Source organism: Fusarium musae, chromosome 6 (assembly GCF_019915245.1).
Source record: "Fusarium musae strain F31 chromosome 6, whole genome shotgun sequence".
NCBI lineage: Eukaryota > Fungi > Ascomycota > Sordariomycetes > Hypocreales > Nectriaceae > Fusarium > Fusarium musae.
In genome coordinates, this window is record NC_058392.1 from 1,467,458 (window position 1) to 1,489,250 (window position 21,793).

The window sequence follows — 21,793 nt, forward strand, 5'->3', positions numbered from 1 at the left end:
TGTTGATACTGAACATATCACTGATCCCTACGTAGAGATGGCGAGGAAGTCAGGTCCGTTTGGCGCCGGGGAGACGAAAAAGTCAGAGAGTGCGACGTCTTGCTTAAGATCGCCGATAGTGTTGCTTGGTATCAATACTGAACATATCACTGATCCCTGTGTAGAGATGGCGAGGAAGTCAAGTCTGTTTGGCGCCGGGGAGACGGAAAATTCAGAGAGTGCGACGTCTTGCTTGAGATCGCCCACAGTGTTGCTTGGTGTCGATGCGGCTGAGGCACCGCTAAAAATGGTCGATATGGTTGCGGTGTGTTAAAGAAAATCCTCCCTTTTGGTACCGAGGATAGCTTCAGGAAGAAGAGACACAACAAGAAGACAGTGGGTTCAAGCTAGGCGGATGCATTTGCCTTGCCTAGGATGACAGCCTATCGACATCAGGGTCGTATTGAGGTCGGGGTTGGCCATGCGGTGTTGGTGACTTTGATTTACTCAGGCTTGCCCTCGGTGTTGAAACGGCCCTTTCGCAGCGTGAATATGTCCTTGGTCTCATAAACGTAAGCGTCAGGGAGAAGCCCCATGCGGGTGTTGCCCTGGATATCTTACTCTACCCTTAAGGCTTCGCAGGATCAAAACCAAGCGGCTCGGCCTATGTGAACAGGGGAGCACTACTCCGTAGGCTAAGCACATGATGAAAGGCTCATCTTAAAGCTCCCGCAGTTCCTGTCCTGCGACAGGGTCCTCAATGTAAGTATAAAGACTCTACCTTTCCTCGGTCAGAAAACCCAACCAACAAAACCAGATCTATCTGCAAATCGAATGAAAGATGGCCGCTCCGATCCGTACTATTGAATCGACGGAAGGATGTTGTGTGCCGTAATGGAGTTTGAATCGGCCGAAGGGTTCGTTGGTTCAGTACTGCTGGTTGGCAGCGTCAATGACAGCATTGCCTGGAAATATACGGGCTATGCAGCATAATGACGATGATTTGCAGCACGGTTGCGCACTTGGGTAGCCGTCTCTCAGACTTTACTAATGTTGAGCCGAGATGATAACTTGTTTAACGACAGGTGTTGGTTGGATGATTGCTGTTTTCGTTGCCGTCAGCCTTGCGGCTGTTGACTGGACACTTCCTACTTTATTGTCATTAGCCATAACCTCAAGACTGTGGGTGTCGGATGCAGAGGCTATCTGGTACTGAAGGAAATACGCGTGGACTGACAAATGCGTCGAAGTAACCCGGAAAATATGAACCTGCTGGTGACCGTGGCTCCACGGAGGCATCGATTCTGCAGTTGCTGCTTCTGATATGACCTTGCCCACAGACTCTAGTCCTTTGATGTATAGCGCATGTACCACTGTACTGAAAAAGCTTGAAGAGTGTATTGAGAGTGATGGATGAAAGGAGGCTGAATCCGGTGATGTAATGTCAATATAATAGGTTTCTGACTACGCCTAGGTTGCTAGGGCTATGGGTCCTTTGGCAGCTATATCTGGGAAATGATTTATTCGAAGCATGCTTTGATTTAGATGCCGAAGGCAGCTAAATGGTTTGTGTAGCAGGGTATCCAGTAGAGGCTACTTCAAATCCGCGATAGAAGAACAGTCATCGGTTCTCAGGTACAAAATGCGCATGCAGTAGCATTCTTTCTCGGATCGTTAATTAAACCAGTCAGAATGGTTTAGGCATAATCTATAAGGATGGTGGGAAATATTCTGCTAGTGTTGGTTGACACTCGACAAGGACCGGAATTCTGCTGGTGTCAAGGTGACTCTGGGTGTTGGTTCAGCCTTAGCAAGTGTAGGAATAGATTGTGACAGAGATGATACTCGTATTGACCATCGTATTGAGGATTACCGCTAACGTGCCGATTATTTGGATTCGGGGCGGCCAAGTCATGTAGGGAACTGCCTTTAGCGGGCCCTGCACTCGTGAACTAGGCAACTGGCAGGTGTAGCTGTTGAGCGAGCTTGAATAGATATTGGAAAGAGAAAGGCGATAGCGAGGAAGCAGCTTTGGTCTTGCTTGGAGGTGTTGTTTTCAAATGTGTAGCAAGTACCTAGTCGGTATGAACTTAACGTCTGTAAGTTGGAAAGTAGGGGGGGGGCATATGTTGGCAGATATGTTGACAGTGTTCGTGCTTCTTCTTCTGTGCCATTATATCACGCTTTAGTGTTTATAGTGAATATAGGCTGTCATCTGGGAGGCATTTCGATCGCATCGCTGATTAGATACCACCCATTGCTTGTCATATGAAACGTGAGTCCACAAATTCTTTGATGGTAAGTGCCTTTGGGGATAGCGGATGGTCAGTCGTCGCCGATCCTCCATAAAAGGACGTGACGTTCAGTCATAGTTATTGGGATAAGGTGTAGATGCCAAGTATCATGATGGACAATGTTGGCTTGTGAAGAGTGTTGGTTGACTTCGTGCTTCGACTCCCGTGACATCTTTTGTGAAAGACAGTGCTACCGACAATGGTAGTGATTGCCACACTACGACAACTTCTAATCTTGTTGGGAATATTATACGAAGTGGAAAGTCATTGATTGGGTCAAATGTAGAAGATTGTATGAGCCTTATTTGGCGGCGGACGCTTGATTCGATCGCTGTGCTCTGAGACGGCTGAGTCGATGACTCCACATGTCAACTGCATTGTGATTTGCTTCGGCGAGTGAACCAGTGCGGGCGTCCTGAATTGTCGGGGCGCGTGCCGAACGTGCCTGTATTGAGCAGTGCATCCATCTTGAAGATATTTCCGGGGTGCGGTTTTCGGAAGGCGAGATTGAGGTATTCTGATCTGGTCAGGCCCAGAGAGTCTTGTTTTTGAAGATAATGAGTAAAGAGTATTGCCGAACGCGTGGTCGAGTATAGCTTAGGCATCTTCGACCTTGACTCGTCGGTAGGGGCCGATAAGTGATGGAGCTATCGAAGGTGGCAACTTTCAACATATTTGAGATAAACACCCTTCCATGAGCCCTCAAAAGGGTGGCGCGACAGGAGGAACGAGCTGTCAGGTGTGAACAAAACGTTGGTGGAGGGCTTTTTGCGAAAGCTCGTTTGGATCGAGAAAGAGTTATCACGAGATGTGGTAAGTGGTTGGGACTGAGTTGGCTGTGTAGATTGAGAGCATATTTGACAGTCTGCTGAAGTCGGAGCTTGGGTGTGTAGATCGAAAGTCCATTGCTGACGTGGAGAAGTGGTTGCCGTCCCAAATTTACCGATATGGGTAAACAGAGCGTAGTCAAATTTGTCGATACATGTTTGAGGTGGTTTAGAATATTAATGCAGGAATGTCAAGGGTTCTGATGGAACAAGTAATTGGCCTAGTAGGCTTGGCGGAAACCATACTGATCCTGCTGAACTTTGATATAAAAATGATGTTGATGCCGTCTGGTGTGAATATAAAGTTGATCAACGTCCGATATGGCGAAGCGGATGATGGCGTGCTGAGTCATTCTGGTATTGCCGTTTCCTTTGAAACCCTCTCGGAGGGGGGTATGGAAAGGTAGAGGCGTCTCAGCGTAGTATCCATTGGCCTTGATAGTAGCTGTGCGTGTCGTACAAAAACATCAGTATAACTGTCATCTGCTGCTCAGGCAACGCAGCCATGCTGTATTTGAGACACCGATGCCTGTGCCGAGCAGTTTCTCTCACTTGTGTCGTCCCCTTTGGCATTATTAAGGGGACACCCTGCCACTGATGTTAGAACTTCATAGGAATAAAATAAAACTGCGATAAACTTACATTATACTGATAGATCTTGTTGACTGAATTCGATTACCGAGTATTGGTTGGCCTTAATATGCCCAGGCTTGCCCTTAGTAGTAGAACGGCCCTTATGCAGCATAAATAAGTCTGTCTTGGTCTCAGACACGCAAGCATGCGTGGAAGCTCCATGTAGGTGTTGCCATAGTTATCCAGCTCCAAGTCTTCACAGGATCAAAACCTGGCCTGGGAAAGCTAGTGGAAGGACCACGGTAGTAGATGTAGTGGCGGGGCGTGCAGGAGACTGAGAAGGGCCCACCTATTAGACCTTGCTGTATCGTGCTTTTGGAATCGGATATATGTACCGCCTGTATAATCCACAGGATTGCGGTATGATCACAGTACTTTGTATTGAATCGGACTGCTTGTTCCCGGTATGGCCGAATGCTTGAGATGACGTGTCCAACATCCTCTTTTATTGATGATTGGCGCTCTTGTATCATCCAACGCTTTGCATGATCTAGACAACATTGGAGTAACTGTGTCGGAATGTAGGTATGCCTCGGTCAGTGGAGGCGATGTAGGCTAGGGGTAAGATGTTTCTCACTGCCTCAGCATGGAGGACGACGGGATCTTCTTGAATGACAGAAGTCCGCTCAAGTGGTCAGATCTCGTCTCTGAGAGTGGCCCGGTCTTTCGCTGGCCAAGAGACTTATGCGATGATAATGGGGTTCAACATTGAAATGTCGTTTGCTCTTGGATGCCTCTGGTTTGGGGTGATTAAGACCGTCTTTGATGTGAATCTGTACGTTGTCAGGGAAGCTTGGCTGTTCTCAGTGATGGTTGTAGTCCACTGATGGCATGCGACGTGGAACCTCGAGGTATTGACGGCTGCGGCGACCAAAAGTGTGTGTATGGGGTGCCCTGTAAGACAAACATGGCTCCTGAAAATGCTGAGTTGTTGGCGAGGGAGAATGGTGATAAGGTTGGTGTCGTGACCGACTTGTAATGGTTGTTTACTAGGAATAGTAAGGCTATGTACCATGTTGATGGCTGTGCGAAGTGTCCGGGAAACCTCAGTGTGGTCCCTTGTCACGAAGGTAGTGGAGGACTTGGGGATTACCATACCGGGCATGAGTGGTCTTGGCCAGAGCATGGAATATGTGATTGAGGTTGTTTGTATGTGTAGGCAGCCTGCCGGTTCGCGTTAAAGCCTTGAGGCTGGTGTTGAGGTCAGGAAAATAATAAGAAATATAGTGTTGAGACTTCTTGACTTGTCGAACAGATTCTACCTCAGGAGCAACCTCTCTCTTGCTTAACCTCTTGCAGAGTAGAGGCGTGTATAGCTTTGCTGGTGCCCTGACTGCATTCTAACGTTTTCCTTAATGGACCCATTCAACATCGGGTTGTTAGATGCTTGCATGCCTGCCGCGCGATTCTTCATTTCCGGCTCGCAGAGGTTCTGTAGGCTCTGTTGTTTTCAGGGTATCCTCTGTAAGTTGGGGCCCTTATCCGACGGGGTTTCCGTCAAGATTGAAGGCTATTAGGCAGCTATGTCAAGTAAACTCTGCATCCTATGCAAGCCTATACTCCATTGGACGCGGGGCGGTTTGATCGGATTCAATGGAGTTGCATATATAGGTAATATGCCTCTTTCTTAAGGGGTTGCCTTATGTAAACTGTGTTAAGATAGTGGGAGGCGCCGTAGTGGGATGCAAGACGTGTTCCATTTGTGTGTAAACATTCGGAAGCAGTTGGTTTCTGTAAAGCTGTATTAGCTACGTGTCCATCAGTGGCCAGAATCATACTTACAATAGCCATCATATTGTGATGTGCTGATGGCAATAGTTGGATGTGGGAGGTAATCATAGTTATGGAGCTGGTGCCACTTGAAGTAGCCAGGAACATCCATCGATACCCCATGCGAATACGGCGGCTGATATCTCCTGCATGTCGTAATTTCCAATCCGCTCTGTTGCCAGTGTAATTATCGCTTCATCGCAGACGCAGGTCTCTGCTTATTTGGGATATGGTTTCTGTATACCAATTGCAGAAGGCGTGCATATATCGACGTATATGTGACAGTGGCGCCTGAGGTCTATTGACAGGTGTTGTTTTGGTTGATGAAGATGAGTTATTGGCTTTATGAATTGATAAATTGTCAATAAGACCATTATCTGCGATTTTGTGCAGCAAATATGGGTATATAATCCATATTTGTATCGTGGCTGATTAAAAGATGTACTGTGGTGTCTTGTTTAATAGAGACCTTGGTCGTTGTAAAGTGACGATGTGTAATGTAAATATTCGAAAGTGGTTCAAGATGGCTGTTGTCTTTGTAGTGATGTCTTCGAGGTCTTCTTGGTTAGCCTCTAAGGATATGGCCGTTAGAGATCAGTGTATGATACATTTGATTATGCGAGGTTTCGTGATTGCGTAGCTGCGACTGATGTCAGCAAGTGGGATCAAAGCGTGGGCATGTTAACTGACATCGAAGCTTGTTTTTATTAAACAACCTGAGTTGTTGGGTGTGCATGGAATAAAACGTGCGCTTATGTGCGCTGTAGCCCGCCGTAATAAGGGTGCTTAAGTCGCAGCTAGAAAGGAAAGCTTCGATATCCACTACAGTCAATGCTAGCCTCCGCACCTCCAAAAAATGAGTGTCTTCTCAGCGGCGGCTGGAGACTAGAGGCCAGGGTAACTGAGCGCCGTTGAGAGAAACTCGATGGTATTCGATATTCGTCTTATGCCAACCTACCCAGACCCTCGTTGCCTGTTGTTGACGACTGTATGATAGCCATCGAACACCGAAATTCGAATGTACGGATTCAACGTTGAGAGCTTCGGCATCGGCTGATATTGATGTGTGATTCGACTGTCGTAGACATAAGAAAGAGACTACAGTGTCTTCTTACTGTTCGTTGATGGTTTGCTGGTCAGAAACATGCGTGTGTTGGCATATCGTAGAATAGTACCGGTAAGTCGTAGTTTGGGGGCTTATGCTGAAGCTGTCGAAGTTGATCGATTTGGGCTTGAGGTTGCTGTGCTTGGGGGCAAAGGGCGAGAAATGGACAGGGAACGGGTTGCCTGAACTTCAGCATTGGAGATGTTGAGTAGCTGGGTTTAATGGAGATTAGCCGGATATAGCTTGAAATCTTGAGTTGGCTGGAGATCTGAAACTGCTGAAGATAGAAGCACGTGCTTGACGCTGACGGGTTGGAGATAACTGAGCGTAGGCAGACGAGAGAGTGTCAAAGCTGTTGCAGTTCCTATGCTTGGTAGGCCGGTAAGCTGGTAGGCTGTTGGTGACCCTGAGGTTTTTAGTGACCTTGAGGCTGTTGGCTAGTAGGCTGTTAGTTACCTCGAGGCTGTTGGATTTGATGTTGTTGGACCTGAACGCTTGAACGCCTGGCCAAAATACCAAAATACCAAAACGCCAATCCCCTACCCAAAAAAGAAACTCCTGCATGCCCGAAGACCACGTCTTCCTTATGCCTTCATTCCTGCATGCCCGAAGACCACGTCTTCCTTATGCCTTCATTCCTGCATGCCCGAAGACCACGTCTTCCTTATGTCTGTCACTTGCTCAACTGTATCCGCTGTATCCAACAGCTAAAATGACTCTGTACCCGAAGACCGCGTCTTCCTTGTGTCTGTCACTTGCTCAACTGTATCCGCTGTATCCAACAGCTAAAATGACTCTGTACCCGAAGACCGCGTCTTCCTTGTGTCTGTCACTTGTTCAACTATATCCGCTGTAATCAACAGCTAAAAAGACTCTGCTTACCCGAGGACCGCAGTTTTGTGGCCGAAGACTGAACTCCATACCTGTCGATTCGTTTATGGTGATTTTCTGTGCCGGCGCATGCGTGTGCGTAGATCTAGAGGCTTTCTGGTAGCATTTTGCGCATCTCTTTTTGCCTTCAGTATTGCCCTTGATATTATACCATTTGAGCTTTTTCCCCTTTTCCACTTCGCTTATTCCGCATTCGAAACATGTTTGCTCCTCTGCGGATAGTAATGGTCCATTTTCTTGGGTTCTCTGGTAGCATTTTGCGCATCTCTTTTTGCCTTCAGTATTGCCCTTGATATTATACCATTTGAGCTTTTTCCCCTTTTCCACTTCGCTTATTCCGCAATCGAAACATGTTTGCTCCTCTGCAGATAGTAATGGGGCTTTGTTATTGATGGTGAGAAGGTGGCATCTTTGGTGGCATCTTTTGCATCTCCACTTGACGTCTTTTTTATCGCTAGTATCTTCTTCATCGTAGGCTCGGAACCACAATACTCGCTTGCCTGCAGTGGCTTCATCAGTCTGGCAATCAACGCAAGTCCGGGAGCCACGTTCTTGGTGATGGGTCCGCCGCCTGCCACCCTCGTCCATTACACCATCGTGCCTCTGGGCATGGGCGTAGCAAGCTCGGCATATTAGTAGACCTTTCATCTCACCGATTCCAAGAAGGAAACTTCTTTTCTTGCCGTTGGCGAACCTTGGTTGCTTGCAATATGCACACTCATTCGCTACAACCATTCCTCCATTGACACCTTGTGCCAGAGGCCATGCGCTATTCAGGGACTCTTGCTGAAGATTGGGCAATTCTAGGCCGTTGCGCAACTTATCGATAAGATCGTATTTCGCATCTGAAAAGAGGTCTTTAACCGATGGGTTTGGAGAAATCGGTCGGTCATGGCGATTCAGTAAACCCAGGTACACCATAATCATACCCTCACAGAATACAGGCAACCATCTCTGAGTATCATTGTCGGCATTGAGGTCCTCTACCACATGAGGATTCGACCACATCCCAATAATACGGAGGTTCGGGGCCACATCCTGTTGTTGACTGAACTTGTAGTGCTTGGAGAGCGTTGAGTAAATACCGTTCGATCCTTTTTCGTGATCCCGTAACCTAGTGTATCCTCCTAGGCGGTTAATCGAGGAACCGATATATGCCTTTGTCTTGGTTTTCTTCGCAAGCCGTATATTTCTCTTGAGTGTCTTGACTGGACCATTTCCATGTATAGAAGGTATTCGTGTAATATTGTCGACTCCGGCTTGCACTGGTGCATCGGCATATACAATTCGGTGTAATATACGTTCTGGTGCCCTGGGCAGATCGAGTAGATCTATAGCAGTAAGATCCCCCCTCCCGAGAACCTTCTTTCCTTTATCTAGTATATGACCCAAGAGATTATCGATCACGTCTTGGATAACGACATGAGCCAGTTTGCCTCTGAATGGCCTTGTCATTTCTCGGCCCTTAGCTGGTAGTCCAAACCAGGCGTTGAGTGATCCGTTGTAATCCTCACGGGCCCATTCGCATGCGCCCCTGATCAATGCCGAAAAGAGACCCTGGAATCGCTGCAGTTCTGGATCGTTCTTGTCGACGGGGTTTTCTTTGTTGTAGTTGCTGATCCAATCCTCAGCTGACTCAATCGAGAGACGGGCCTTCTTTGACCGATTAGAGCTCTCGGTCACTGCTTCCTCATTATCCACCTCTTCTTCTTCTTCTTCTTCTTCTTCTTCTGCTTCTTCGCCCTCATCGAGAGGGAGCTCATCGTAATTGATTTCGATGTCCTGCGGATCAGGAACGGAACTATCTCCCTCTTCGTCTTCTTCCTCCTCATACTCCTCCTCCTCTTCCTCCCCATCTTTGGCAAAGTTAGCGGCTCTATTAATTACCTATTAGATGACAAAATTGACTTACAACTCTTCAGGGCTTTCTTTCCACCTCTCTGCCCCTTGCTCAAAGAAACTCCCCCAGCCCTTCCGAGGGCCTCCACGCTCGCCAAGCTTTGAACGTTGGCATCAATCTCACCAAGTGCAGGCCTGTATAGCACTGCATTCCTGTTTGCGAGTGTGGCAGATTGTCGATCCATCTTGGTGAACTTGTTGAAAACGAGCGAAGAGATCTTTAAGGAATTTGTGTGTATGTGTCCGTGTATGCAATTGTTCCTTGGGATAGAAGAGAAATTCTCGACTCTCACGATCTACAAGACAGGACATGTTCCTGCTGTCGTTGCTCTTTCCCATGAGTAGGTTGGGAAAGAGCAACGACTTCCCATGAGGGCGTTAGGAAAGAGCAACGACTTCCCATGTGGGCGGGAAAGAGCAACGACCTCCCATGAGGGCATTGGGAAAGAGCAATGACTTCCCATGAGGGCATTGGGAAAGAGCAATGACTTCCCATAAGGGCATTGGGAAAGAGCAACGACCTCCCATGAGTAGATTAGGAAGAGCAATACTACCATTACTAAAGACAGAAATAGCAGGGTAACTGGCATTTCAAAGATTTTCTGTAAAAAAAGCGATAGAAAATAATACTTCGAGCTCCAGAGTCTAGCATTTGTATGAGCATTGTGATCCTCCCCATTGCGAACTGGATGGCATCACCACGCATTTGCCTGTCCATAACACTCGAACCACAGTCTTATTCCAACTACAGAGGCCACAGATGGCAGAGGCATTGTGGTTTCGCAATGGCCCTCACTGCCATAACCATTTTGGCCATTGACAGAGTTGAAACCAAGGTAAGGATCGTGAGCAAGATTGGGAATCCATGTAATGATACTTAAGCTGTTAACTTGACTTGAAACTCGACTCTATCTAGGCGAGCTCAGGTCTCTGTAGCTGGCTTCAATCACCAATGCCATACTTACATATTTAGTACTATGTCTTACTGCACTGGTTACATATACATCAAACACCACTCTTGATCTTAACAAAAGCCCCCATGGCTCAGTGGTTAGAGCGCTCCGCCCTGCTTCGTCGATATAGCATACACACTTTCCCTGCTTCGTCGATATAGGCACACCGGAGAGGTCCTGAGTTCAATCCTCGGTGGGGGCATGCTTTTTGGCATTATTCTGAATAGTAGTTCTTTCTGCTCTTATTGCTAAAGTAACCTAGAAGTATATCCTACTAACTATTTACTTTTAAGTAAAGGAATCTTATTATGCTGGCCTTTTTTTAACTATACTTTATAATTAAGTATATAGCTTCTGGCCAGGATAGTATTTTATTTTAATATTAGTAACTAGCTAGACCTGTATATTAAACCCGAGGATATAATTATTTTAATATCTAGTTTTAACCAGCGGCATTAGTAACAGCTCTTACTACCTCCTTATTTACACTACTGTTACTGCTACTAACCTGTTCCCCTGACCCTGGCTATATAGCCAGTGCTTTTTTATTTTCTTTAAGGTAGTAGCTATTTTATAAAATAAACTAAAGTAAGTATAGGTTATTTTTATATTTTACTATATAGGAGTAATAAGTCTTTATTATCCAGTCAAGGACAGGTACTCCTATTACTTAAATATTATAACTTTAGATATATACTAAAGCCATTCTAGGGAAGTAGTAAACTATTTATACTAAAGATTGCAGGTACTTCTAATCCTGTTATGTGACGTTCTGTACTTATTTAGTATTCCGGTGCCCTGTTTTTAAACTTTACTATATCGGTGCTAGGTAAAGTTGCAGCATGAATGCGAGTGGCGAGAGAGCTTATAACTAAATAGAATCTTTTAGGTGTCTAAAGGCTATCATCAACCTTAACAAGAAGGGCGAGGCCATTATCATCCTCCTTACCATAGCGGCGCTGGAGGGTGTTGCTTATATTTAGTATAAATTGAATAGTATAAGAGCTTATGACTGAATAAGATCTTTAGAAAATTGTTTCCAGTAGCGACATGTGTAGTGAGTGGCCATTATGGTTACCTTGGAGTGATGCAGATAATTCAGCAGGCTTTATGGTAAGAGAACTGGCGACTGCATGCAGTACTCGTGCTAATAACAATCTGGCCTGTTATAGTATCTTAGTATTATTTACCATTAACAAGAACATTTTAAAGCCTACTGCAGTCTGATTAAATGTAGTATGTATAAATGATGTCTAAGTTGAAGATACGCCTCTTGTGAATTTGGTCAAGACGTTGGTTTAGTAGCATCTAAAATGACTCCACAACCTTATTCCATTAGACAGTCTGAGTAACAAGCTTAAGCAGACTAAGCGCCACTAAAGTCAAGCAAGTGCATCTAATCTTCAAGTTGGTTGGATGCTAACTTCCGGGTGGTGTGGGCCTTGCAGATGATGGCATGCAGGGACAAACCATGTAAGACAACCCCACAACAAGGCTGTTTTACACATTAGCCCCCTAAACACCAAAACAAAACTTGGTGATAGCAGACAAAATGACAGAAATCAGATAGCTAAAGAGTATCAATGTAATTTGAGACATATAGTAGCAAGTCGCAGTACTTACGTGACTATCGGGGTCACTTCCTTAGGCATCTTGCTCAGGTGATCCAATCAAGTAGCCCGATGAATGGGCTCGCTCAGATGCCTCACGTCAGGCCTCAGGCTGGCTTCTAGTCACGTGGATAATCAAGCACAACCCCTCTTTAGAAATTCATGGCGCACAAATTTAATCTGCTTCGTCGACCAGCATACACACTCTCCCTGCTTCGTCGATATAGCATACACACTCTCCCTGCTTCGTCGATATAGCATACACACTCTCCCTGCTTCGTCGATATAGCATACACACTCTCCCTGCTTCGTCGATATAGCATACACACTTTCCCTGCTTCGTCGATATAGCATACACACTTTCCCTGCTTCGCCAGAGTAAGTACTATCTCTACTTGGTCTCTTGCTGCTTATTTGCTTCTTTCTACTCTTTTGTTGTGTTTCGTTGTACTTGTTCATGGAGAGACTGCTTTTCCTCGAGTGAGGCGTGGCTTCGGCCCAGTCGCATGGCTAAAGTCTCTTCTCGGTGACTTGGAGCTTCCTCTTTGTCTTCTCAAGTGGGATAAACAGAGCAGGCATGCATCCTACAGACTTCATGCATTTTCTTTTGCCCAAGTGGCAAACGCAACGCCCATTCGCCATACCGACCGAAGCCACTTATCTGCACAAGAGCGCCTGATCGATCTCGTTCCCTGACAACTGGGAACGCTCTCTTTGTCCAGGTGGCATACGCAAAGCCTATTGCTTATATCGACTTCGAGCCACTTCGTGTTCAAGACTGTTTGTCGACCTCGCTTCGCAAAGCCTGCTGGTCATATCGAGTTCGAGCCACTTCCGTGTTCAAGAAGACTGCTCGTCAACCTCCCTTCCTACCAACTACCCGTACATCTTGGGTCCAACGCCTTACTTACTTGTTGGCCTGCTATTGTGTCATTTGCATATTGTTTCCAATCTTTCACTATCTTGATGGGATTTCCCTATGCTGTCCCTCTTGTTTCTATGCTCTGATAATCTTCATACTCTAACACTATATATAGATGTATCATCCTTATCGAGGAGGTGGCCGTGGTGGCCGTGGCAACGGTCCTCGTTGCCATTGTGTAAGTCTGCTTTTTATACTTAGGGAAAGAAACCAATTAGTAACCAAATATAGTGCAACAATCCTGGGCACGTCCGTGCCAACTGTCCGGTGCTGGAGAGGGAGCGGCGGCTCCAGGCCCAGGTAAAGCTATTACCTTAGTTTAATATTATTAACTAACTCTATCAAACAGGTGGAGCTGCTGCTCCAATTCGCGGTGGTGCCTGGTGGTGGCACCTTTGAGCAGATCCCCCCCCCCCCCCCCCCTCCGGCCTATCCTGGTGGCGCTGCCCCCGTCGCTGGTGGTGCTGGTGGTGGTGCTGGTGGTGGTGCTGGTGGCGGTGCTGCTCAGCAGCCTCCCCCTCCTGCAGAGGGGGACGACCAGCCAATGGTCAATTCTGGTAATTACTACATTAACTACAGCTTGATACATGCTAACATTTAACAAACAGGCCCGTAAGATTGCCCAGGACTTCAAGTCTGATCTCCGCTTCCAGTCTTCTGCCATCGGTGCTCTCCAGGAGTCCGTCGAGTCTTACCTCGTCTCCCTCTTCAAGGACACCAACCTCTGCGCCATCCATGCGAAGCGTGTCACCATCCAGTCAAAGGACATTCAGCTCGCCCGCCGTCTCCGAGGCGAGCGCAACTAAGCGACCTTACACATGGGTATTTGGGAGGATCACGACTTTTTGCTTTGACACGAGGGATATCATGGTTAAGGGATAATCAAAGCGTTCACAAGGAACATGCTTTCTACAATGGGAATTTTTTTACTGCATTTTATCTCTCCTGACGTGACGTGACTTAACAAGAGTTTGTACCGGGCATCAGAAGCGAGCATTCAGGCACTAGGACGTTATCAATAACTCCAGAGATAGGGCAAGAGGATTATGTTAAACCGGTGGCATCATGTAATCGAGACAGATTAAGCCATTACGCAAGGGGTTTAGCTAAAACGAGCCTCGGAGATGGATTAAGCCGATCACATGACTGAAGGAAGACCAAAAGAGGGGTAACTAGATACCAGAAGTAAGGAATCAATCAATCAACAGAATAATCACTTAATTAGGTTCGGCACCACGGCATGGGACGGCATGGGACGGCTCATCACCCGGGAAGGAGGTTTACAGTCGGCTTCTCTCCTTATTTATGTCAGTGAGAATCATTTTGAAAATCTGTCAAGTTACATACTGCTCCTGAATCTCACACTGGGCGCTTCATAAACCCCATCGCTCATCATGCGTTCCACACTTCGCGCAAATCGTCGACTTCCTTTGAAGCCCCTCCCTCGATTCCTCTCAACATCTGCTTCAAGCGCGTCTGTTTCTTCAGTGGCTTCTTCATCATCTGCACCAAAGCACACACCCATCAATTCCGTCCTTATCGCCAACCGTGGTGAGATCGCCATCCGCATCAACCGGACTGCTGAGCGCCTTGGCATTCGGGCTACAACCGTCTATACAGATGTTGACGCTGGCTCATGGCATGCTTCCTCGGGGTTCCAGTCTTTGGCGCTAGGTCCCGCAAACGCCTATCTTGACGGCGAGAAAATCATTGCTCTAGCGAAGCAAAATGGCATCCAAGCACTCCATCCCGGCTATGGTTTCTTATCCGAAAACTCCAAGTTTGCAGAGCGTTGCGAAGAGGAAGGCATTGTGTTTGTCGGACCACCCGCTAGTGCCATGGCCGACATGGGACATAAGGCCCGCAGTAAAGAAATTATGACAGCTGCAAGTGTTCCCTGTGTGCCAGGGTATCATGGAGCAGACCAGGGCGAGCAGGAACTCCTGGAGCATGCCAAAAACATCACTTTCCCGGTGCTCCTGAAGAGCGTACGAGGAGGCGGAGGCAAGGGAATGCGAATCGTCCTGACTGAGGAGGAGTTTTTGACGCAACTCAGAAGTGCCCGTGCCGAAGCCAAGGCCTCATTCGGTGAAGGAGGCGAGGTCATGCTAGTGGAGAAGTACATCATTCGACCAAGGCACGTCGAGGTGCAAGTTTTTGCCGACAAATGGGGTAACACCGTTGCGCTTGGTGAGCGAGACTGCAGTGTTCAGCGTCGGCATCAAAAGATCCTCGAGGAATCCCCAGCTCCAGATCTAGATCTGGCAACTCGACACGATCTCTGGGATAAGGCTAGAAAAGCTGCCTCAGCAGTTGGCTATGTCGGCGCTGGCACTGTTGAGTTTATCCTCGACAAGGATACCAACAAATTCTATTTCATGGAAATGAACACTCGGCTTCAAGTCGAGCATCCTGTCACGGAGATGGTGACTGGCCTGGATCTAGTTGAGTGGCAATTCCGAGTTGCTGCGGGCGAAAAGCTTCCACTCTCCCAAGAAGAGGTGGAAGTACAAATGAACGAGAGAGGTGCCGCCATTGAAGCACGAATTTATGCCGAAAATCCTGAGAAGGGCTTTATTCCTGACTCCGGCAAATTAGTGAGAGCTTATCTCCCTACTGAATTACAGAACGAGGATGTTCGCCTGGATTGGGGATTCCGATCTGGTAACACTATCTCTGAAGCATACGACGGCATGATCGCCAAACTCATCGTGCGAGGCGATACGAGAGAACGTGCTATAGCCAAATTGGAAAGCGTTCTACGCTCATACGAAATTGTTGGTGTTGCTACAAATATCGAATTCCTCAAGCGAGTTTGCGAGACTGATGCCTTTGTGGCTGGGGACGTGGAAACGGGCTTCATCGACAAGTGGCGAGAGGAGCTTTTTAAACCCCGACCTATCAAGAATGAAGTTGTCGCACAAGCAGCCCTTGGAATGATCAACTTTGAACTTCGAAATTATGGTCCCCATGGCTTGACACTTGGTTTTGGCGAAACGAATAACATCGGGCAACGGAAGCTGAGCTTTAAAATCCTGGATGGGTATAGCAAGGAAGAGGGCGAGGTCGTCGAGGCCAGCGTGACACAGATAGGTCATAACCTTTACAACGTTGCTGTCCACCGAAAAGGTGACGAGGCACCCCAAGTGTTCACAAATGTTGCCTGCCAGCCTGAGCCTGAAGGTGAAGTGATGAAACTAGAGTCATACTTCCCCCTTGAGCGCATTCAATCCTCAGTGGTCCCTCAACACACAGACAATGATACAAAGGTTACCGTTTTCCAGCATGGCGTAAAAACAGATCTTGTTCTTCTACCGCCCAAGTGGTACGAGAAAGCTCTTGGGCTCAAGGAGTCAAGCGCTTCAGTTGCAGCGCCGATGCCGTGCAAGATCTTGAAGAACGAAGTAGTGGAGGGTCAAACTGTGCAAAAGGGAGCACCACTTGTGGTGTAAGTTGACCAATTCCGATATGTAGAATAAGCTAACAACCTTTCAGAATCGAGTCAATGAAGATGGAAACTATCATTCGGTCACCACAGGATGGTATAATTAAGAAGCTTGCACATAAAGAAGGAGTAAGTTCCCAGGGTAATACTCTCTGCTATCTCATCTAACGTCATACAGGATATTTGCAAGGCTGGTACGGTACTTGTATTATTTGAAGAGGGCGAAACAAAGGACGAAGAGTCATGAATGAAATTGGATACCATGATGAACGAATTTGGCGTTACTTAAATGAGATTGGCTGATACGCTACCTACTAAAGAGAAATGTACTTGATCCCTTTATGATCCCCTCCCAGTCGTTGGGCCTGTTCCACTTTATCAAATGCGTAGAGAATTAATCTCCAGTGTAAAAACATGCGTACGCCTAAACACCAGTAGCTCCATTAACTAAAATCATAATCATGCTGTGTCTGAAACTGTGTCCATAATAAGTCAAAGAACATATACCCTGAACCTAAGGCGGCATAGGGTCGGGTCTGTCGTCGTCTTGGCAGAGATCTCATGCCATATAATTATCTTGTGTGCATCTTTATGTACTCCGAGGGTAGATATCGAGAAAGTTTTGATTGCTTAGCCGCTTGACGTATCCGCTTCCACCAGTCCTCGAGACGTGCCTGGAATTTTGGGTTGTCGGGCGAAGTATAAGTAGTAAGCTTGTTGAGGAGATCCTGAAAGAGATGTCAACAGAGTGTTTGAGCACAGCACGCCATTCGAGTGACTTACCTCCTCCAGGGCCAGTGTGATGAATCCCATTACGAAGGCCACCCAAGCAAGAGTCCCATTCGTACTTAAGAATTGGTTACCCCCCCGGAACTCAACCGTGCCAGTACATTTCCCTGTCTTGGGGTTTGGGAAAATGTTCTGGAAGTTCCATAGCACGTATCGGTTCCCCTGCATGTAGTAGCATAAATCCATTTCGGATGTTGTTGACTTGATTTCTGTTGCGACTTGGAGAAGTGAACCCTTGCTTTTACCGAATCGTATCAGCGTTTCACGCAACCCAGAACCCATGCTTTGACTGTTTGGCCGACAGTACTGATTTTCTCGACGGGCTTTGGGGAGGACAGCTGCCACAAATTCTTCATAAACAACAGATGCAAACGCAATCTTCTTGAGGCCACGTAAGGAGAACTTGTTCTGGCCAGAAACGGGAGTGACATGGACGTGGCCGCCGCAGGAGATGTCGCGTTGGGGACTGAAATGTACACGCATCGCTTCCCAAAAGTCGCCAAGTATGCCGCTGACATGTTGTTTGGTATCTAGGCGAGGAGAGACGACTTCCATGCAGACTAGGATCCCCTGTTAGTGAGCAAACTAAACCGTTCGCTGGTTTCGTGGTGAAGAGAATGACATACCCATGGGACGCTCTCTCTTCAAAGATCCATCTCGAGTGACGAACCATTTACCACCGTAGTACTCCGGATGCTTGCTGTACTTCGAACAGTCGTCGTGAACAGCTTCGATGTTGCGGTTCCGCAGCTTCTGTGCTAATTGCCGATACCAGTCAACATTGGTAAAGCTATCAGCACCACCGTAAGGTTTTACCACAGCCTCGATCTCCACGCCGAAGTTGTAATGCCTGAGCTTTGATACCGTCATGATCGACAAGATGTGAGAAGTGTTTGGGGACTCGAAAAAGAAATAATGGTAAAATTGGCTGGGGTCGGCTTGAAGGTGGCGGATTTGGCCATGCAGCTGTATAAGACAACCACCTTGGTTTTTGAACAATAGACTTGCTGCAGAGAGGGAGTCGTACTACATGAAGGTGATCACCCGTTTCCTGATGCGCTTGTGCCTTGTTCAAAACGTCTGGATACGGCCGCGTGCTTTACCCAAACACAACCACAGGAGTGTGGGTTTGTTGGCTCTCAGCTTTCTGTCAGTAACACGCTCGCTCGCCTAACCTGAGCTGTCATTGTCACATCTCAGAATTGTCGCCTCGCCTTCAGGTTAAGTACAGCAAAAGCCTTTCTGGCCTCGAATGGCGGTGCGGATGCATGGTTTGGCGGGAGCTGTCGATGTGGATCTGGCCGGGGGGCTCCGGGGAGAAATGCCGGAAGACCGGGGCCACGGTGCGGAGCCCAACAAGGAAATGGAGGCGGGCTGGGCCGTCTCGTAGCGTCTGAATATTCTGAGGCTATCAAACGACGCCTGTTTTTGCCTGTCATTTGTAAAGGCCCAGACAGTCGGTACTCACCAAAATGTAACCGCGTCTACCCTGCAAAGTTCGCTTACCAGGTACCTTGCGAGTCTTTCGACGTGGGACGCAGCAATTGGCCATGAGCTGGCGTCTCCTCTTGTGAAAATCTGACTCATTTGCTGCCCAATGTGACAATAAGGCCCAGTCGGCGACTTGCACAACCTAGCCCACTCCGCCCATTGAACGCTGTTGGCGCTGACCACAGCTACTGTACGTAAGTTAGTTTATGCTTTAGCCAAATCGACGTGGACACTGTTTGCTTGATCGATATTGTTTTTCTCATGTGAGGGAGCCGATTTACATCACATCTTAATCGCCGTTAGCTCACTATCACATTTTCCTACCACAACGAAAACGTAACGCAACAGACACACACACACACACACAAACATACGCAGTTTTTTACCCTGCACATCTCCATCGGATACACGGAGCTTGCTGCCCCCGACAGATCTACAGCATGAATTTGTCTGCAGATGAGGCTCAGGCCGACACCGGCCAGCCGCTCACCAAGTATTACTTTGCCTATGGTAGTAATCTTCATCTACAGCAGATGAAACGAAGATGCCCTGGAAGCAAATTCATCGGCTCTGGGAAGCTGGCAGATCATCGTTGGCAGATCAACGAGCGTGGATATGCCAATGTTATCGAGTCTCAAGGACATTGGGTTGAAGGCCTTGTTTATGAGATCAATCCCCGCGATGAGGCTCGTCTTGACATCAACGAAGGGGTTTCCAAGGACGCATACCAGAAGAAGTACATGACTGTTACGCTACGGCGTGCTGAAGCCGCCTTGTATCGCCGACCTGTGTCTTGGATTGTCAACAATGGTGGCCCAGACCACGCACGAGTCCTTGCCCAGCAAGGGGAAGGGCAGAGAAGGGCCATCAACCACAAGCCACATTTGGAACAGAACATCTTGGTTTACATAAGTCCAAGATACATTGTCGATAGCGAACCAAAAGAGGAGTATATCAACAGAATCAACTCAGGCATTGTTGATGCAACATCCTTAGGGGTCACCAACGACTATATCAGCAACTGTGTCCGACCTTTCATTCCAGCACCGACTGGCCAGACCTCAGGAGACAAAGGAGCCACTGGACCCGCGAAAGCTACCGGACCACCGAAGCCAAAAGTTGTGAGAAAAGTTCCGAATCCCGCAAAAAAGGTGAAGCAACCTGCCCGTGAGGTCAAGCGAGCAACGCCGCCCAGAGGGAGAGACTCATCACCGCCAAACAACAGGGCACCTGGCCAAAGACCCCCACACCTTCAACCTCAGGTGGTTCAAGGTCAGCGCTGGGCCAGGAATGCCGCTTCAAATGTGCCCGAGAGACTCGGGCGGCCTTCACAGTCACGGCCATCAGCACCACCACTTCCCCCAAGGCCACTCGCGCCGCATTACCCAGGAAACACTCTACAAGTTCCTGTTCCTGGTCGGCGGCGACCTGCATCAGAAGTTGGCGCCCCACCACCGCCTCTCCCTCCTCGGCCAACCCGTCGAGTTCGCAGTATACCGGTAATCGTTACTCATCAGGAAGGTTATGGTGGTTATTGGTATCGATAAAAGCATTTCTAGCCCAGTTTCCTTAAAATACCCAAATATGATATCCTCCAGACAATAAAAAGTAGCATACGTGCGCTTTATTCTTCTCCATTCATCGTTTTATCCTTGAATGCTGTTGTCTCTGTTTGCTGACTTCTACGTCTTACAAGAACACAATTTTATAAGACAGGAACTAATATCTTTGTCTGCTTGTTGCCGATATGACAGATCCAGCTGGCCCTAAGACGTGTCAGAGCTTCAAAGGGTGTGGAGAATATCTGTACTTACTCCTTGAACTTGATGTTCTTGATGAGCTTCGACTGGTTCCTTGAGAAGTTGGCGAATTGTTCCATAGGAAACTCATGATTGTTGGACCCTGGAGCACATCCCCACCTGAGTTGGTGACGAGAACTGTGGGTTTAACAATTGCTTTCAACCCGAGCTTTCTACCACCTTCGACTCTCTCAACGAAAAGCCCAGGAGCTATATCAAAGAGATATATAACACCGCGGCGTGCTTGAGAAGCCGCCTTGGTTCCACTCAAGTCAAGAGTTGCTCCTCCATTCGCCAGATTTAAGCATTGGTAAACCTCCAACCTCGTCGCGGCTGTGCGAGCAGGCCACTTCAACGAAAATACACTGGGCGCCAGTTGAAGCTGATGAGCGAGATCTGCTGCAGGTTCTACAATGCTTCGACGAATAGAACCTTGCAGTTCAGCAGGAGGGCTTTTCGGGGCAATGATTGACAGTAAAGTTGTCAGATCGTCAACAACAAAATTCAAAAACCTTTGCCGGCGCATTCTGAAAGATGGTTGATGAGTCAAAGCAGTCAGCGTCTCGCTTCTCCATTCCCTACAATGAGCTGTATCTTGTGAGATGTTAGCAGCTTGGTATATATATCACGCCCGGGACTAAGACAAACCTCTTGGCAGTCGAGACATAGTGTTCTCGAGATCATCAACCCACCTCGACGTTCCGTCGCCTTCCGTATCATCGAGAGGACAATAAAAGGACTTTGAGAACAGAGTAACGTGGAGATAGTTCATAATGACCCCAGTGATGTGAAACTCATCAGCTTGCGTAACATTCAAGCATCGTCTAGACTGTTCCCTGAGAAGAGAAACGAGTCGCAGCCCTTCTGGAGAGGATGCTCTGGCAGCAAGGCGGCCAATTTCCAGATCCTCAATAGCAAATGCAGCACGGTTTTCAACCCAGCGCTGGACATTCCCAATTAGGACCTTGTAGGCTTCTCTAGCCTCTGTTTCTGTGATATCTCTTCTCCTAGGCTGCAGACGAAAGATTTGATCCTGAGCCTCTGCGAGCTGCCGCTGGGTGACGGCAAGTTGTCTTCTGAGAGTTTCCGCCTCTTCTGCAAGCTGGCCCTTTTCTGATTCCCGGTTCTCAATCTCCTGCTGCCTGGAGTCCAATACATTCTCCGTGAAGCGACGCAAATGGGTCTCGCTGGCCAGTTTGTCCTTAAGTGCGGGAGTCTGTAGGGATCCTTGTTTCGTCGCTTCCGGATCCATGATGACGGGTTGCTGTACTCAAAGTTCTTGTGTATGACAGCCCAAAGATGAAGATGAGTCTGCCAATGTCGCACGTGCAAATCATTAAGCGACAGATGTTGGCCAGTAATCCGCTAGATTGGTTCTGTCCCTCT

At 47.6% G+C, this 21,793-nt stretch overlaps 6 protein-coding genes and 1 non-coding gene across 7 annotated transcripts; 4 read left to right on the plus strand and 3 right to left on the minus strand.

The window, feature by feature from the left end:
• Nucleotides 1-7,445: 7,445 nt before the first annotated feature.
• J7337_008327 (uncharacterized protein) lies at nt 7,446-9,583 on the minus strand (the record flags this gene model as incomplete). Its single annotated transcript, XM_044825948.1, has 2 exons — nt 7,446-9,355; nt 9,412-9,583. The coding sequence occupies 2 exons, from the start codon at nt 9,581-9,583 to the stop codon at nt 7,446-7,448; spliced, it is 2,082 nt and encodes a 693-aa protein (XP_044678865.1).
• An 848-nt stretch (nt 9,584-10,431) lies between these two features.
• J7337_008328 lies at nt 10,432-10,553 on the plus strand. The gene has a single exon. It is a non-coding gene; the product is annotated as a tRNA-Gln (tRNA).
• Nucleotides 10,554-12,998: 2,445 nt separating this feature from the next.
• On the plus strand, nt 12,999-13,689 carry J7337_008329 (uncharacterized protein; the record flags this gene model as incomplete). Its single annotated transcript, XM_044825949.1, has 4 exons — nt 12,999-13,061; nt 13,115-13,183; nt 13,233-13,430; nt 13,492-13,689. The coding sequence occupies 4 exons, from the start codon at nt 12,999-13,001 to the stop codon at nt 13,687-13,689; spliced, it is 528 nt and encodes a 175-aa protein (XP_044678866.1).
• A 588-nt stretch (nt 13,690-14,277) lies between these two features.
• On the plus strand, nt 14,278-16,575 carry J7337_008330 (uncharacterized protein; the record flags this gene model as incomplete). Its single annotated transcript, XM_044825950.1, has 3 exons — nt 14,278-16,331; nt 16,379-16,457; nt 16,507-16,575. 3 exons carry the CDS (start codon nt 14,278-14,280, stop codon nt 16,573-16,575), a joined length of 2,202 nt encoding a protein of 733 aa, XP_044678867.1.
• A 325-nt stretch (nt 16,576-16,900) lies between these two features.
• On the minus strand, nt 16,901-17,987 carry J7337_008331 (uncharacterized protein; the record flags this gene model as incomplete). The annotated part of the gene is made up of 3 exons (XM_044825951.1): nt 16,901-17,056; nt 17,112-17,677; nt 17,744-17,987. 3 exons carry the CDS (start codon nt 17,985-17,987, stop codon nt 16,901-16,903), a joined length of 966 nt encoding a protein of 321 aa, XP_044678868.1.
• Nucleotides 17,988-19,048: 1,061 nt separating this feature from the next.
• Nucleotides 19,049-20,155, plus strand: J7337_008332 (uncharacterized protein; the record flags this gene model as incomplete). The annotated part of the gene is made up of 1 exon (XM_044825952.1): nt 19,049-20,155. One exon carries the CDS (start codon nt 19,049-19,051, stop codon nt 20,153-20,155), a length of 1,107 nt encoding a protein of 368 aa, XP_044678869.1.
• A 756-nt stretch (nt 20,156-20,911) lies between these two features.
• On the minus strand, nt 20,912-21,659 carry J7337_008333 (uncharacterized protein; the record flags this gene model as incomplete). The annotated part of the gene is made up of 2 exons (XM_044825953.1): nt 20,912-20,934; nt 21,056-21,659. 2 exons carry the CDS (start codon nt 21,657-21,659, stop codon nt 20,912-20,914), a joined length of 627 nt encoding a protein of 208 aa, XP_044678870.1.
• Nucleotides 21,660-21,793: the final 134 nt, after the last annotated feature.